The sequence below is a fragment of the Rhagoletis zephyria genome, unplaced genomic scaffold (genome assembly GCF_001687245.7).
Source record: "Rhagoletis zephyria isolate East Lansing unplaced genomic scaffold, Rhagoletis_zephyria_1.1 Rzeph_scaffold_00246, whole genome shotgun sequence".
Classification (NCBI taxonomy): domain Eukaryota; kingdom Metazoa; phylum Arthropoda; class Insecta; order Diptera; family Tephritidae; genus Rhagoletis; species Rhagoletis zephyria.
In genome coordinates this window covers 329,459-346,194 of record NW_016157330.1, presented here as the reverse complement: position 1 = coordinate 346,194, position 16,736 = coordinate 329,459, and the positions used below count along the sequence as shown (strand labels likewise).

Sequence of the window (16,736 nt, the reverse complement as noted above, 5' to 3'; positions counted from 1 at the left end):
GCCAACGTTTTTGACACTTCCCGGCTAATTGCAATAAATGAGTAGGCTAATGCCATAAAAACGTGTCGCTTGCGGTCACACGTCCACCGAGTATGTTTAATATTTAAATAAATGAAATTTTAAATTAATTAAATAGTCAAATATGTACGCATATTGCTTTCAATTTACCCGCAAGCACACGCACACGCACACGCACACGCACACGCACACGCATACGCACACAAATAAACAAGCATTGGAATATGCAATTAACCGGATTTACCATTAACTAATGTGACATCAATATTTAATGCAATAATGCCAAATATGTGCAATTGTGTATAATCAAAACTTAATCATGCGCGCAGTGATTCGAATAAAAAAATATGTTTGCGTTTAATTGCACTTGTATGTGTGTCGAACATAACGCATCAGTGTGGAGGGAGTTACTGAAATATTACTCATACGACATGTGCGACAATTAACTTTATCAGCGCATTTTCCACTTGGCAAGCAACGCTTTTGGCAACTGCAGCACGCCATCGATTAGGAAAGAAGAGGTTGCAGAGTGTATGCTGCGGAAAAAATGAATGGTGCGTCATAAAAATGTAACGCAGCGCCTAATTACGGCAATTAAACCAACATCATGAATGCAAATTATGCCATTAGCTCACACACAAAAACGTCGCGATGGCAACGTAACAAAAAACCCAGACTGAAAAATGAATGAATGAGCAACAACTACGACGGCTCTGGTAACTGACTGACTGGCTGGCTGGCTGGCTGGCTGACTAGTTGACTGGCTGGCATGCTGCTTGCTTGGCTGACTGACTTTCATTTGTGCCAAATATGACTTTTTCAAACAGTTTTACCACACAATATCACAGGCAATTCGACTTGTGACTCAATAAAAAAAAGCAAATATGCGCTTTACTCAACATTTATAAGCGCTTTTACGCCTTTGTTCGCATATACACACATACATACATACACATAAACTTCCAAGCGAACGTGTAAGCGACCATTATGTTCTCTCATTGCTCCCCTCCTGTGCATGTACGTATGTATGTATGTAAGTATGTTTGTATAAGTACGCACGTTGATCGCTCGAGTTAATTTGCTGCAATGATAAGAACACCAAGCCAACAGATCCCATTCCCACTCACTCACACGGCACCGTTGTTTTGCGTTTTGTCTAATTTTTGTTGCTTCTCTGAATAAGACATATGTACATACATACATACATATCTATGAAAGGCGAAAATTTTCTTCAAATGCTNACCACTCACTCACACGGCACCGTTGTTTTGCGTTTTGTCTAATTTTTGTTGCTTCTCTGAATAAGACATATGTACATACATACATACATACATATCTATGAAAGGCGAAAATTTTCTTCAAATGCTGCCGATTAGAGTTTCACCGAAATGCGCGAAAACTTTTCCTTTAAATGGCTGTGCCAAGTAAATAACAACAGCAATTAAATGTTGACAAGCAGGATAAAGTTGAAACCAAAGGGAGTGACTTAGGAGTGGCACAAGGAATTAAAAAATAGTAACAAAAAAAAAACAAGCACACAACCTGTGCACACGTACTTTGGCACGTTTAAAATGTTTTAAGAAGTTAAGGCGTTGCAGCAAAAGACTAAATTTAGGTGTAAGGTCTGGGTGGCCACTGTGGCTGCGTGGTTAGAGGCGTGTTTTACCACTTCATAAAGCTGTGCTTGATCTCTGGTTTGCGCAACATTTAAATTAGAAAAATTATGGCTAGAAGCGGTCGGCCCTCGACATAAACCTCGATGATAAACCTCCGAGAGTGTACCTATTTCTGTAATGAAAAGGCTTATCATAAAATTCATTTCTCGTACGGAGACGGCGTAAAATTTTAGATCCACTCGAAAAGAGTTACCACCTTTTTAAAAACTTTAGTTGCAATTATTTATAAAGTTAATTCATTTATTACAATATTGGCATCAATCGTAATATTTTTAAAAAGGGTCCTATTTTTTAACTACAAGTAGAAGAGTTGCCACCTGTTTAAAAATCAGATAAAATTTAATTAAAGTAATTAAATAATTGATATAATATTTCAATTTGGGTGTCAGACGAACGAGATTTAAAAATGTTTTACTTCGAAAATATTTTTAAAAGGGTTGCCACCTCTTTTAAAAACTGAATTGAATTAACTTATGCACAAGTTATATGAAATATTAAAATATGGGCGTCAAACAAAGGAATATTACGAAATTAGTTTGAATATTTAGAATATTTCTGAGGTGTTTCGTATAGGGTTGCCACCAGTATAAAAAGTTAAATTAAAATCATTTAATAAAATAAATAAGTTATCAAAAGTTGTGTATCAATCAACGGGCTTGGAAGGCTTTATTTCAAAACCATATTTAGCAGAGATGCCACGTATTTCAAAAAACTAACTTATTTAGTTCATCAGTTAATTGAAGTATGCATCCAAATGTTATACGAAAGAGATTTAAAAATAGTTTAGTTTGAAAATTCTTTTAAAACGGGTTGCCACCTGTTTGAAACGTCGACTTTAATTAATCGATGCACAGGATATCTATATGATATATTTTAATGTGAGTGTTAAGAAATCTTTAGTTTGAATATTTAGAATATTTTTAAGGTGTTTGAAGAGGGTTGCCACCAGTTTGAAAAGTTAAATTCAAATTATTTAATAAGTTAAATGAATTATTAAGAGATGTGTAACAATCTAAATGGGTTTGGAAGTGCTATATTTAAAAACTATTTTGAGGAGAGTTGCCACGTATTTAAAAAATCAATTTCAACTTAATTCACCAGTTAATTGAAATATGTATCAAAATGTCAAAACGTTTGCTTAGGGTTGCCACCTATTCGAAAAGTCATAACTGACTACGTAGCTAATATGCGAAGGCATTTTGTAAGAAGGTTGTCAGACCTGCACCGTTCATGCAAATTTAAAAAGCGAGTTGCCAGATTACAGAGCTTGGCCTGTAGTTGTGCAATATTAATTTTTTTTTTGAAGCTATATCTTTTTTTTTATAGGTATAGGGTGATTAAAAATTAAAAAAAAAGACCGAACCGTGCGAGACTTCTCTCCACTCAGAAATGGCTTGACGGGTTTCGATGAAATTTGTCAAAGGGATCGCTTATAACGGTGTCAAATATTTGGAATATTTTTTTGGGGTTTTGAAAAGGGGTGCCAGCTGTTTAAAATGCTAAATTAATTTTTAGTGCTCTGACGTCATGCGGGTGATAGAGAAAGAAGAAGTTTCACTTCAGCGTGAAATCAACACACAACTTTTTTTTATCCCTCCTTTTGATCAGGGTAATTACTGGCATGTTATGTGTCAACATGGAGACTACGCCAAGGACTAACGGTTTTGAGAATTTGTGAAGTTACTTTGGCGATCGCAATAATACTCAATGAACGGTCGTTCTATGTAGCGGTTCTGGAAGGAAGCATAAACTGCTGCGTTAACGGGTTTGAGTACGCATCCCATTTAATTTGTACTAAAATCAAATTCTTGGACCAATATGCTCGTAACTCGTATAATCAACCGAGGATATCGGAATATTAACAATTTTGCGAAGTATACTTATATTTAGACACAAAAAGTGACTGCAGTCAAAAACGTATACATTCATCTACATATATTACAGTCCAGATAATGACAGATATCAGCGAGTAGAATATCAAAAAATATCGGCTTTTATACAACCCAGCACTACTGAACGCTATTTTATGGCGCGTCAATTAGTTGCATGGCATTTCGTTAGATACTTGTAGCAAATTAGATAATTTTTAGAGCTACAGCAAAAAGTTCGAAAACTCAATAAAATTGGAAAATTTTACAAATTTCTAGTAATTCAACGGACAGCCAACCAACGAAATTCAATTTTAAATACCAAAAATGGTGCTACCACGAACGAACAGCGAACAAATAAACTCAATTGCATGGCTGCTGGAAAAAACACATAAAGCATACAAATGTGTGTGTGTGCATTCCAACACATTTAGCACATGCACCCTTGTAGTACAAACATACACACATACATGCATAAACACAAATATATAAATATCGATCTGAATGCACGAGCGGGTTTAGCTAGCCACCTCTATACGTACATACATACATACATAAGGCATACGTGCATATGTACACATTTACAGTGGTGATTGCCACATTTGCAGTTGATTGAATTCGTAATGTAACCAAATTATTTTCACTTGACCACCTTTTCAATTTCCGTGCGCAAAAATGTTCATTGTGGTACACCTCTATGTATGTAGAGCTGGCGTGGCATCGGACGGCGGGTATGCCGAATGTGGTTGTAGCAAATATGAATGGTGAATCGTGTAAAACGTAATGAAATTTACCACACGACTAGACAATCGAATGCATTCACTTGGAAGTGTATTGAATTTGAGGATACATAGTTGCTAGATGGCATCTGCTGGTCGGCAGGTTTGTTTTCGTTTTTTTTTTTTGTTGTAGCTCTATGTTTTAATGTGTTTGTAGAAAGCGGTTGGCAGGTGTGTGATTTTTTGTTTGAAACGTAAATGAAGGTGGCCATTGTAAACGAAGAACTGAGAATGGAGGAATCGGTTTAAATTGAATTAAAGGTGATAGCAAAAACGATATGAGAGAATGTTAAAAAACGGTAGCTAGATGCTTTTCTCAAACGTGAAAAGTAAGAATCCGAAAAACGAGGAAACATTTTTTGTTCACAAATTTTGAAAGTTTACGAAAAGCTTCTAAATTTGCAAAAGTCATAAGTCCCCGCATTAATACTCGTCTTCGTGTTCGCTGCCGTCTTCGGAATTGTGTTTAAGTTAGCGCAATTCAACTTTTCAAACAGGTGGCAACCCTGCTAAATATACTTGTTTAAAAAATTAGTAAATCTTTTTCAACTGACATTCTTATACTTATTTCGTTTACCTGATGAATTAAATTGAATTGAATTTTTTAAATACATGGCAACCCTCCTAAGTATAGTTCAGAAATATAGCCTTTTAAACTCACTTCACTTGATACCGAACTTTTGAAAAACTCCTTTAATTTATCAAATAATTTGAATTTAACTTTTTAAACAGCTGGCAACCCTCTTTAATATTGCAGTGTTCAAACTAGGGATTTCTTACCACTCCTTTCTTTAACGTTCATATTTTAATATTTCATATAACTTAGGCAAACTTTAATTAAATTCAACTTTTCAAACGGGTGGCAACCCCATTAAAACATTTTAAAATAAATCTTTGTTAAACCTTTTTTGTCTGACAGCCATACTTTAATGGATATTTAAATTGGCATTCCTCGTATATTTTATAAATTTTTTTTCCAAGCCGTTTTGTTTGATTCCATACTCTAGTAATTTACTTAACCTGTATACATTGAANCCAAACTTTAATTAAATTCAACTTTTCAAACGGGTGGCAACCCCATTAAAACATTTTAAAATAAATCTTTGTTAAACCTTTTTTTGTCTGACAGCCATACTTTAATGGATATTTAAATTGGCATTCCTCGTATATTTTATAAATTTTTTTTCCAAGCCATTTTGTTTGATTCCATACTCTAGTAATTTACTTAACCTGTATACATTGAATTGAAATTTGTAAAGAGTTGGCAACCCTGCTCATTATGTTTCAGACCAAAATCTGTTTTCGTCTGACACCCGTACAGTGATTATTATTTAATTTTTCTAGTTGACTTCATTTAAGTTTAACTTGATTTTTCAAGCAAGCGGCAACCCTTCTACATATAGTTTGAAAGGAAGCCTTTTCAAAACTATCTCGATCGATACGCATAATGTAATAATTGATTTAACTTCTTAAATAATTAAAATTCAATAATGTTCGAAAAAATATAACGATAAAATATAACTTGAATTGTTGATCCGCTATGCTCTTCGGAATGTTCTCTATCAAATGTGACTACTTTTTTTTTAATTCTCTTCAAACTTTGCAAAATTGACTCATGGCCGCCTAGATTGTTTCCACTCACGAACAGAACACATATCATTTTTGTTTTTGCACCCATTTAAAAATGCATGCAAATNAATTCTCTTCAAACTTTGCAAAATTGACTCATGGCCGCCTAGATTGTTTCCACTCACGAATAGAACACATATCATTTTTGTTTTTGCACCCATTTAAAAATGCATGCAAATACCCGTTAATTTCCCACTTTAAATATTTATTTTTATTCGTCGGTCTCTTGGCGTCTTTTGTCCATACATTTTTATATACTTCCGTCTCCTGTCAATTTCGCTGTCATAGATATCACTACCGATATTCTGAGTGCATTTCATTTAAGTAGTACGGAGCTGTCAAGTATTTCGACAGTATACACAGAAACCTGTGCAACAATCTCGCAACTTTCTGCATTTTAAAATACATATTTTATTTTCCGTTAAAAATGGTGTACTTTTTTCCGTAAGTTTGCAACCATCACCAACGTGACAGGATATTAAAAGTGGCAATGATGCATTATGAGAAATGAGGTTGGCCACTTTCACGCAAACTCCAACACGAAAAAGTCGCACATATGTACATATCTACTCACAGACACGTTGTGCATAGTATGTATGTGTATGTATGCGCCCACATATACCGAGAAGTGATCACATCAACATCATAGCAAAATACATATTTTTGTATATATTTACATATAACGAATCCTTCGACTTTAAAGCTCACATATCTACATTCATACATATGTACATACATCAGCCTCTATGTTCACACTCGTATATTATTGACAGAAGAGGATTTTTGCGCTATTCATTTGGCTAGCTGCTTACGATTTCCTCTACTCTGGAACACGTATTTATTATTATTATTTTTTTTTTTACTTTTATCTGGTCTCAAGTATTTATGTAAATATCGGCATTAAAAATCAGCTCAGCCTGTAGTTATTATTTTTAGTAAATAAAAATTATCTTGTATAATATTGCCGGAGAAATTTTGTTGCATCCAAATATTGATTACAGTGAGGGCACGTACTTGTCTATTTATGTATCTTTGTTATTCAACCGTGTAAGCAACCGAACATCGACGGGTAGCAATTGCGGTAATTCAGGTATTCTTATTTATTTTAAGCTCAATAGTAGGTTTTAAAAAGTTGCAAACTCAATTCGCTTTATTTTCCCCCAGAAAATAGTAATAATTTTTGTAATAAAATTAAAGAAAGACTACTTAATGCGCATCCAAATATAAAAAGCCAAGGATTGAAAAATTCTGTGTGCGTTGGAAATGAATTCGCAATTTTCCTGTTGAGAGATGCAATTATCGCAGTTTATTGCCATTCAAGTTACGGGCGGAATGCATTTCTGAAGTAGCACAATGCGTAATAAGTATGAATATAAATTGTGAATATTTAAATGTTAGCAAAGCGTGGAATTGACGCGGTTTCAGGATTGTTACGCTCAAAGAGAAGGTATATTGGGGGGTTACTTCCTCGATAAGAACAAAATTTCCGCTATAAAGGTGTCATTATTTTTGATATTTTTATATTTTTTTCAATTAAAAAAATCGGATATTTTCACTTGCTTTCTTTAACTAAATGCTTAAAGTAGGCTTTACTTTGTTAATGCAATACAGTTTAAATATATTAAGTAGGAAAGAATTACAAAATTAGGAATATTTTGGGATTTTTAACCTTTTGAAAAAAATTTCAATATTTAAAAAAACGGTGACCCTGTCATAAGGGTATTTTTTTATCTTGGATCGCCCAACTTACCTTATATTTTTCAACGCATGGCAAGCACCTAACCCTAAATAATAGCCAACTTTTTTGACTTGGTCCGAATGGCTGAATAATAATAAAATGATAAATAAATACATCGACCCCTAACCGCTAAAAAGGAGTAAGCGATCTTTCTTTTGAAATTAAATTTTTTATGCAGAAATACTCCTAGAGAATATAGATGCATTTTTGCTCAAAAGAAAGGATTTGAAAAAAAAATAAATAAATTTCGCTTATTTACCTCTGTTTGACGGTTAGGGCTCGATATATTTACACGAGAATTGTAAGTGGAAATCTCTCAACACAACTCGGTAAACTATTTGCTTATAAGCTTTTTTGAGCCTGAGTAACTAGTAACAACAATTTAGAGCATGTTTTAATATATACATACATAAGTATGTAGATTTGATGCTGTATTTTATTCCATATATTTTGGTTATTAATACCTAATTTGTGCTCAAGTTTTGAATTAAAAAAGCAGTCAAATATGTAGTCGTATACTTTGGATTCGACAAACCTTTTTTAAAACTAAAAGTGGGAATACCTGCGTTTTACTTTTTTATTTCAAAGCACTAAAATAAAACTTTATCAATTAACAATTGTTTTTGTATTTTTTTTCTTTTTAATTACAGAAAGATTTGTACGTCAGTAAAGTTGATCCGGGTTCGCCACGCGCCGAGCGTAAACTTTCAGCCGCGACCGCGCCATCGATGAAAACAAAGTGGCTGAAAGCATTTAGAAGCCTAAAGCCGGCTTCCGGTTCAGCACCAGCCGATAGGTGAGTACAGTTGAAGAAACTTTAAAAAAGAAAATAACCAAAAACTAAAACCAAAGCGCACATAATAAATAACTACCTACATACATGAAACTTACCTGCATAGGAAATATTGTCTTACATTGGGAAACTAACCAATATATGTACATATATAATGCATTTATCTACTATTAAGAAATACAAATATTTATATTAATTTTAAATTAAAAAACTAAGTTACGTATGTTTAGCGTAGAAATAGGTATTGTTAAAATCAAGTGCTTAAAATAAGCATAATTAAATTTTAAATAAGTAAGAGTAATTTATGGAAGAAATGAATTATATAATAAGCTACTATACTAAGTAAGTGTTTTGGTACTATTTTTTTTTATATATAATTATATGTATAAGTATGTAGGGCTATTTCAGCATAACTGAACAAATGTAGGAATGTTTAAACATGTTTAACATATGCAAGTTAGTGAGTACTCTGATTTTATTTAACGTTAAATAATTTTGTCAAGAGCGAGAGTTTACATGTTACTGTCTTTTCTGATGTCTTAAATAGGTACATATTTTTATAAATTTGCATACGTAAAAAAAGAGAGTTTTAGGTCTAGAACATAATTTTTTTTACTCGCTTGGCACGTATAAGAAATGCTCAAATATCATAAAAATTCTAGTAAGGGACGTATCTTCACTTATAGAATTTTAAGAAAACTTAGAAGTAGTCAACTGACTTTATGAATACTGAGGAAAAAGAAGGTCAACATTTTGGGGTTGGTTTTTACTTTATAGGCTTGATGTCAATAAGTATAGACTCAACAACTGTCTGGGCATTTGATGGGTAGTCTGTCCAAAACATAGGATTACAGAGAAAAATTCAACATTTAAAAACGTTGCACATACTTATAGTTCTCAATAATAGATACCACTATGAAGCTTAGAAACCTCACACCCCTGCAGTGAAAAACCAAACCAGTTAGAAAAAATACTAGTTCATTAACTAGTATGTGCCTACCAGTTCGACAATTTCGAAGAACTTAGGCGATTAGCGACATCTGCCTTTGAATTGCCAAAGCCAAAAATAAAACGCAATGAATTGCTTTTCTTACAAATGTCGGCTGTGGCGTCACGTGAAGACTACTGGTTCTGGTTCTGAAATCGCAGGTTCGAGGCCGCTTGGAGGTGGTTAAGATTTTTAAAGTTAAATAAATGTAAGTAAAAATAATTTATTCAATTTATAAATAAATAACAAATTTGAAAATCTAATTGCGTTGCAAAAAAACATTTAGGAAGAAATATAAAAACAAAGAAATTAAACAAAAATATTTTTTTTATTAAATTAAAAAATTACAATAAACAGCATAAACAAAAAAATAAATTTATAAAAAATAAAAATAAAATAAAAAATAGAAAATAAAAAAATTTTACCTGCGCCAGGATTTGAACCTGGGACCTCAGGCTTACCACGCGAGTGCTCTTCTCTGTCGGCCATTGTGACTGCTGGAGCGTCGCGAGCAAAAAGGCACACTTATGCTTTTCACGGGGCATGAATTGGCAGACTATCTCATCAACTGGTATGATGCTACTAGTATTTATACTAGTAGATGCTGATGCATAGCCTGACAATTGACATCTCGTAGGACATCGCAGTGTTAAAAATACCAGTCGCTAACATTGAAAAAGGATAGAACGTGAACTAGTTCGGCTGAAACGCAAACCGGTAGAATTCTAGTTCACAACTAGTAGCTTTCCCTGCAGGGTCACTATATTTCATGGAACCATTTTCAAGCTCTTATGAAGCGTAGGATAGCTTTTATTCCTACACCCGACGTACCGTGAGAGAGTTAAAGAATTGCTTACCTAAAAAGCTGGCTCTGTTCTTAGCTAAGGCTGGGCAACTGCACAAGAAGAGAACGATTTTACTTCACTAGGCATTTCCAATTGGCATTAGTCGGCACAGAAGCAGAGAAACGACGCTTAGGAAATTGCAGCGCCAATTAAGGAGAAGAATACGAAGTTTGCAGGTTGCCATGGGTATCCAAATTCTCTCTTTGTTATCACACAGTGGAAGATTGGTACCCTTCCTGGCTAGGTCATCGGCTTGCAATTTCCTGCAATATGTTTATGTCCGGGGACCCATATGAGGCTGACCTTGATGGCGGTGCTAATGTCATTTAGGGCTGCCAGGCACTCCTTGCATTCTTTGGTCTTAACATTATCGCATTCAGTGATTTGAAGCCCGCTTGGCTAACTGAAAATATATTTATTGTTTTCTTCGTTACGGCGTACATATTAGGGCTAGAACTTCTGCCTTATAAACACTAATTCCTCAGAGGAGACTCCATTGCCCACCCTTTTGTCTAGAAGGTCGGTTCAGGTACAGAGTAGTCGATTTCTTGATCACTTGGTTCGATTCCTCAAACAAATATAAAGATTTACGATACACACAGAATTCGATACAACTTTCAATAAGAACAATTAGCCTTCTGTCAACTTTTGCCCACTGTTTTGGCTGCCGCTTAAGTTAGGCAAATTAATCAATTCAAATTCTTGGGCTTTCAGCTCAGTTGAATAAGCTACCGTGGCTGACGTGTCCTTACACGATAGTAGAATTTTAACTGACTTACTTGGCCAATTCTTCTTTCCACTGCTCACATTGCTGGGTAGAAGCCCGACTGTAAAGGCTCTATATTAAAACTTTACAATCGCTTTTCGGTAGTGCGTATTCTATCTAGTATGCCCTGCCTCATAGTTCGATGCTTAAAAACTCTTAAAAAATGGTGATGTTCCACTTTGTGCTCTTTCAAATGAAAGGTTTAACTAACTATTTAAGGAAATTTTTACAAGAAAACATGTTATGAAAACTGCCCTCGGTAAGCGGCGCTAGCTCTACTAAGTCCAGTCACAAGTCGTTTCTCTCGGAATGTTTTACGCCTCTATAAGATGTGTATTCTGGCATTCTAATGGCATGGTCAACGGCCTCTAAACCAGCCGCTGAAAGTTGAAAAGGTCAAAAGGCAGTTAGAGATTTTGTAAGACCGTTTACTACTGCGCATTAACGAGGCCAACGAGGCAGAGACAGATACCTCTTTTAATTAAATAAAAGTAGAGTGTAACACTTTTCTGGGTACGTTGTAAGAAAACTCACTCTCGTAATTTGTAGGTGTTTTGTGGGGTTCATATATATATATATATATATATACACATCTGCAACTAACACAACCGATATCAAAGAACTGCTTGGGAATTGTAATTTGGAATAAAAAATTATTTTAACGATATGATTCCATGAGCACTATTTGTTGGCAACTTTGCATGTGCACTTGCTGCATAAAAATTGTCTACTCTATGGAAAAAATTGTAAATTATTCAGATAGGTGCATATTCTAGTGACTCATAGAGTGAAAGCTGCCGTGGCCTGAAAATTTTAGGCTTATTGCTGCAAAATCATCACGCCACTATCCACATAGATACTAACACACAGCATTTCACATTAAATGATTTTCCCAAGCGGCCGATGAGCACTTGCACTGATTGCAGCTGGTTGTGGCAGCGTCAGGGAAATGCGAATGCAAGCTGTAAAAGTGCTGAGAAAATTGAAAAATTTTAAAAAATAAAATAAAATTTTAAAAGAAAATCATAAAAATATAAAATATAAGTAGATATCTCTGGGAAAAAAATTCAGGAAAACCATATTTTTACAAATACACACGCATACGCACACTCACCAACATTGGCACACACACACAAGTGCATTACTTTGATTTGCAGAATATTTTATGCTTACGCATCATGGGCGCGGGCCTTGAAAAATGCAAAAATGGCAGCATATCGATAGTTGAAAAGAGCATTTCACCCACACAAATAACGTGCTCTATGTATACTTGGCTAAGTCAGTATATGTTTGCTTAGTATGTATGTCTGTATATGCGACAGATAATATACTTACATATGTTTGTGTCGTCAATATGTATTTGCCCAAATGCTGTTTTTCCTTATGTAATCGGTGGAATGTGAATGGGAAATTATTATTTTTCACCGCTACCGCTTATGCCGCGCTTGGCGTCTGCAGCTGTTGCGGCCCGAAATGTCATTGCTGTTGAAGTGAAAGATTTGCGAGGAGATGCATATTAGGGTGGTGCTTAAAATATCAACATTTCTATAAGTCACCCGTTTATTCTATGTAAAAACTAATGACATCTACCAAAATTTCTCAATTAAAAAAAAAAAACTTTTAGGAGTCGCTATTAGGGCGTGGAAAATTTTACTTTTTTAAATCGCACGAAACTTTGGCTTTGACCAGCTATAACTCAACAAATGTAGGTCCGATAAAAATAAGTGGTATATATGACGCGTATGTAAATTATCTGATTTGACTAGTCAGTTTAGTCAAAAAAAAAATCTTACCCGAAAACACTAAAACTGCAATAATTTCAAAAAACTGCTAAAAAAAAAAAATTAAAAATATGCACTTTGAGCTCAAGAAGTCGTCACTAACTCTTCCCTAAACATGAGTTTATTGGTCATTTTTCAAGAAAAAAGTTATCTGTGTTATCCAGTGTTATAGAAAAAACAGTATAAAAAATTATTCAATTAGTCCAAAAAAATAACTTAAACAAATTACTCTCTTTGGAGCTTAATAATGCATGATGAATCGATTTGGCGAATCGAATGTATGTATGTGAATAGTCTTCAATACACGAGTATGTCCAGTTAGCAGAATAAAATTTAAACTATTTTAAACTTTAAAATTTCCATTGACGTTTTATTTTGTAGGCAGTACAAATAAAAAGAGGCGGCATACAAAATTTGTATGTTGATAATCTTAAGGACCACCCTAATAATGTATACATAGGTATGCATACATGTGAGTGGAACACCTTAAAGTAGGCCAAATACCCAACAAAAGCAGGCTTAGGCTGCAGCTTACAATAAACACACACATTTCAGCACTGCCAAACTGCTAACGGTTTTCTTTGCAGCTAGGCGACCGTCTGTAGGCGTTTTCGAAGCTTCATGGTTACTACGAGAAGCCGTTTGTTAGTTTACACACGAATATAGTACCAGTTTCCTACCAATTAACAAGTTTTTTAACGAGAGTTTAACGAGCCTCAGCTGACTTTAACACCAACCCCAACTTTTTAAAAAAATCTAACAAATATTTTGGTTTTTCTTAGTACATCAAGGAGCCCATTTTCATGGCTGCAGGGACCGAGAAACGCATTGAGCTTGCTGATGAATGAACATAATTATTTTGGTGATAGAGCATTTTGAAATTTCCATAAGACTTTTGATTAGGAATCTCCCTAGTGTCTTATGCTCTTTGGTGCCAATTCTGGGCATTCAAAAAGATAAAGCTACACTGCCGTGGGTTGTACCGAAGGCTTAACTGGGTTAAAGGACCCATTATCGTTGCTGTTAAGCTAACTAAGTATATTTTTTCTTTACCTCTTTAAAAGTTTTTGTCATTTCATAATGCGGCCATTTAATCGCTCGATTTTTGTCTTCCAGTTCAGTTTGGTATCTAATACGACACCCAAGTATTTCGCCTTGAGCGGGTCATTGCATTAAGAAAAGAGTGAATTATGCTTTTTTTCTTTTCTTGGTAAACAGCACAGTTCTTTTTGCTCATATTGACACCTCGGTCACATTTTGTGGCCCATTAATGTATCCTGAGCATAGCTTGCTCTAAGATTTTGGTAATAGTTCAGGGAAAAAATACCTGATACCGCCACCACTACATCATCTGCATATGATACTACCTCCACTCCTCCTTTGTTGAGATCCAGTAGAATGTCGTTCAGTGCCACCTCCCTCATTGGACAAAACTTAGCCAGATAGAATCCCTCCAGTTGTCTAAGGTTGTGCAATAGGAATGCTAAGAGTCAGTCTTAGTTTTCTTTCCAACTTCTTATGCTGCATCATTGCATTTTCGCCACAGTTTTGTTTGTTTTTTTAAGCTATGGTTGGATTTTATTCTAGCTTAGTACGGTGTTATCATATTCACAGCAGATGTAATCACTTTAGATCCACTGCCTTTTAAGATTCCTGACGAGGAATTTAGACCATACAGCTCATCGAGGATGCAGCAATAGGGCTGAAGTAGTGAATTTACCAAACTAGTCATCCCCCGCAGTTTTCTCTGCTTTTGTATCAGCATCATACGATACATCAAAGCAGTCAGTTTTCTGACCGGCATGAAATTAGGTTACAGGCTAGTCTGGCATGCAAGTGCTGAACTAGTCAGCCTTCTCATAACCGACATACCAGCTAACAAACTAGTTAAGTTCCATTGACCATTTTTTGATTTTATTGCAGTACTTGGTTGTGTGTAAGTGCGTACGTGTTTGCATGTAGTGACAAGCTGCAGTGATTTCTTGCTAAGCGTATCGGATATCAAAGTGATGTCTGAAAAAAAAAAAAAATCTCAACTTCAAAGCAGACAAATCAAAGGAAAGCTATAGTAGATATCTTTACGGGTTTTTGTAGTTCAGCGACGATGCAAGATAGGGCCTTTCTAGATTAAGTTACCATATGTATGTATGTAGATGAGTGAGCTTAGGCTGGAAAAACAACTTTCTGTAAGCACTGAATTGCGCCGCATGGAAATATCAAACTTTCCTGTCGAGTACAGCTGTTGCAGCAACAAAATACACAAATTCCAACTGTTTGCATTAACAATGGCCAACTATCTGCTTTTCCGCTTACTTTTTCGATTGCCGCTTGCCACAAAAGTTGATAGACAGCAACCAGCGAAAACCAAAACAACAGCTGCAACAAAAATTCACCTTGACTGACAGCTCTTGCCGATTTCCCATTCAATTTGCGCCGCATTGAATATTTTATGCAATATGCGCTCTGCTTTCAGTGATATGTGTCAGCAATTGCTTGGCAGGTTGTTTGGCATGCGCTAAAAGGAGATATATTCACTCGACGTAATGAAAGCCAACAGAAATATTACAAAATTTTACATTTAACTAATGAGAAGTTCAATGCGGTGGTTGCTTTGCTGCTTGTGGTGCCTGGGCAGAGCAGTAGAAAAAATCGTGCACTGCCGGCCAAAAGTAATAGCACAGCAAGTTTTTCGCAATATATTCAGCAATTTTTTTCTAATATTTTCCGCCAATTTTTTATAAAAATATAGTGCATTCTACAACAAAAAAACACAAAACAACAAAAACAAAAAATATAAAAAATATAATTCCTACACTCTGTGAAAAACTCCCGAAAATTTTGGAGTATGGGGTATAAAGTATAAGTTTTGAATAGCCAGGAATTACCATTGATTTTTGGCAATTTTTTTCATGCAATCTCTTCCATAAGAAAATTTTTTTTTTTTTAAATACTTTATGTGGGAAAAATGCAAAGCACCTTCAACAAAAAAAAAATTCTCAAAAATCAATGCTATTTTTGACTAACTTGCAGTTTTTTTTTACTAGAATTTAATGGGCTGCAAAACTGCATAATCAAAGAAATTCGAAAAAATCTGATTAAAAAGTTGAAAACTTGCATGAAAATTTGCTGAATTTTCGCGAGTTTTGTACAAAGTTTAGGAATAATATTTTTAATGTTTTTTGTTTTAGAATGACCAATATTTTTATACAAAATTTGCAGTACAAAAAATTAGATTAAAAATTGTTACATATATTGTGAAAAATTTGCTGTGCCACTACTTTTGGCCGGCAGTGTAGTACTTATGAAAAGCGAAATTCAAATAAGTTTGCACTTGTTCGTGGCAGGCTACCGCATCAAGAGCAAAACTTTGGCGCACAACTTTGGCCTTTAGCTGACCGGTGATTGCCAACAGTTGCCAGCGGCCAGTTACATTTTTCTTCAGCCCTTTGCGGTATGTGAGATAATGATATACCGCACTGCTCTTGATTTTTTACTATTTCACTTCTAAGATTTATTTTTATGAATGGTAATATGTATTTGGAAAGATTGTTGTGCAACTTCTGATTTGCCTTAAAATTGTGCAAAAATTTAATGCGGCTACATGCTGAAGTGTTTCGCAGAGAAAAATGTGTTTGCATATAGATTTCCTAGCTAAAAGGTAGGTTACTGATTTCCTACCTTATTATTCGCGAAATTAAATGCTCGATTATTCATCGAATAGTTTTTTTTTTTTAATTTCGGAAATTTAGAGTGTAATATAGCTTCTGTGGAGTGCGTAAGTTTACTACAAAAGTGCGTAAAAGCTACAAAATACAAACCTACTGTTTTATTTCACCCGTAGAATTGTGTAGAGCC

The 16,736-nt window shown here is 34.7% G+C and overlaps 1 protein-coding gene across 1 annotated transcript in view; it reads left to right on the top strand.

The window, feature by feature from the left end:
- Positions 1-8,364: 8,364 nt before the first annotated feature.
- Stacl (SH3 and cysteine-rich domain-containing protein) overlaps positions 8,365-16,736 on the top strand; it is a 132,220-nt gene continuing 123,848 nt past the window's right edge. The window contains 1 exon segment of the mRNA XM_017609673.1: positions 8,365-8,504. Within this exon segment, the coding sequence (XP_017465162.1) occupies positions 8,437-8,504 (68 nt within the window). The 5' untranslated portion in view covers positions 8,365-8,436.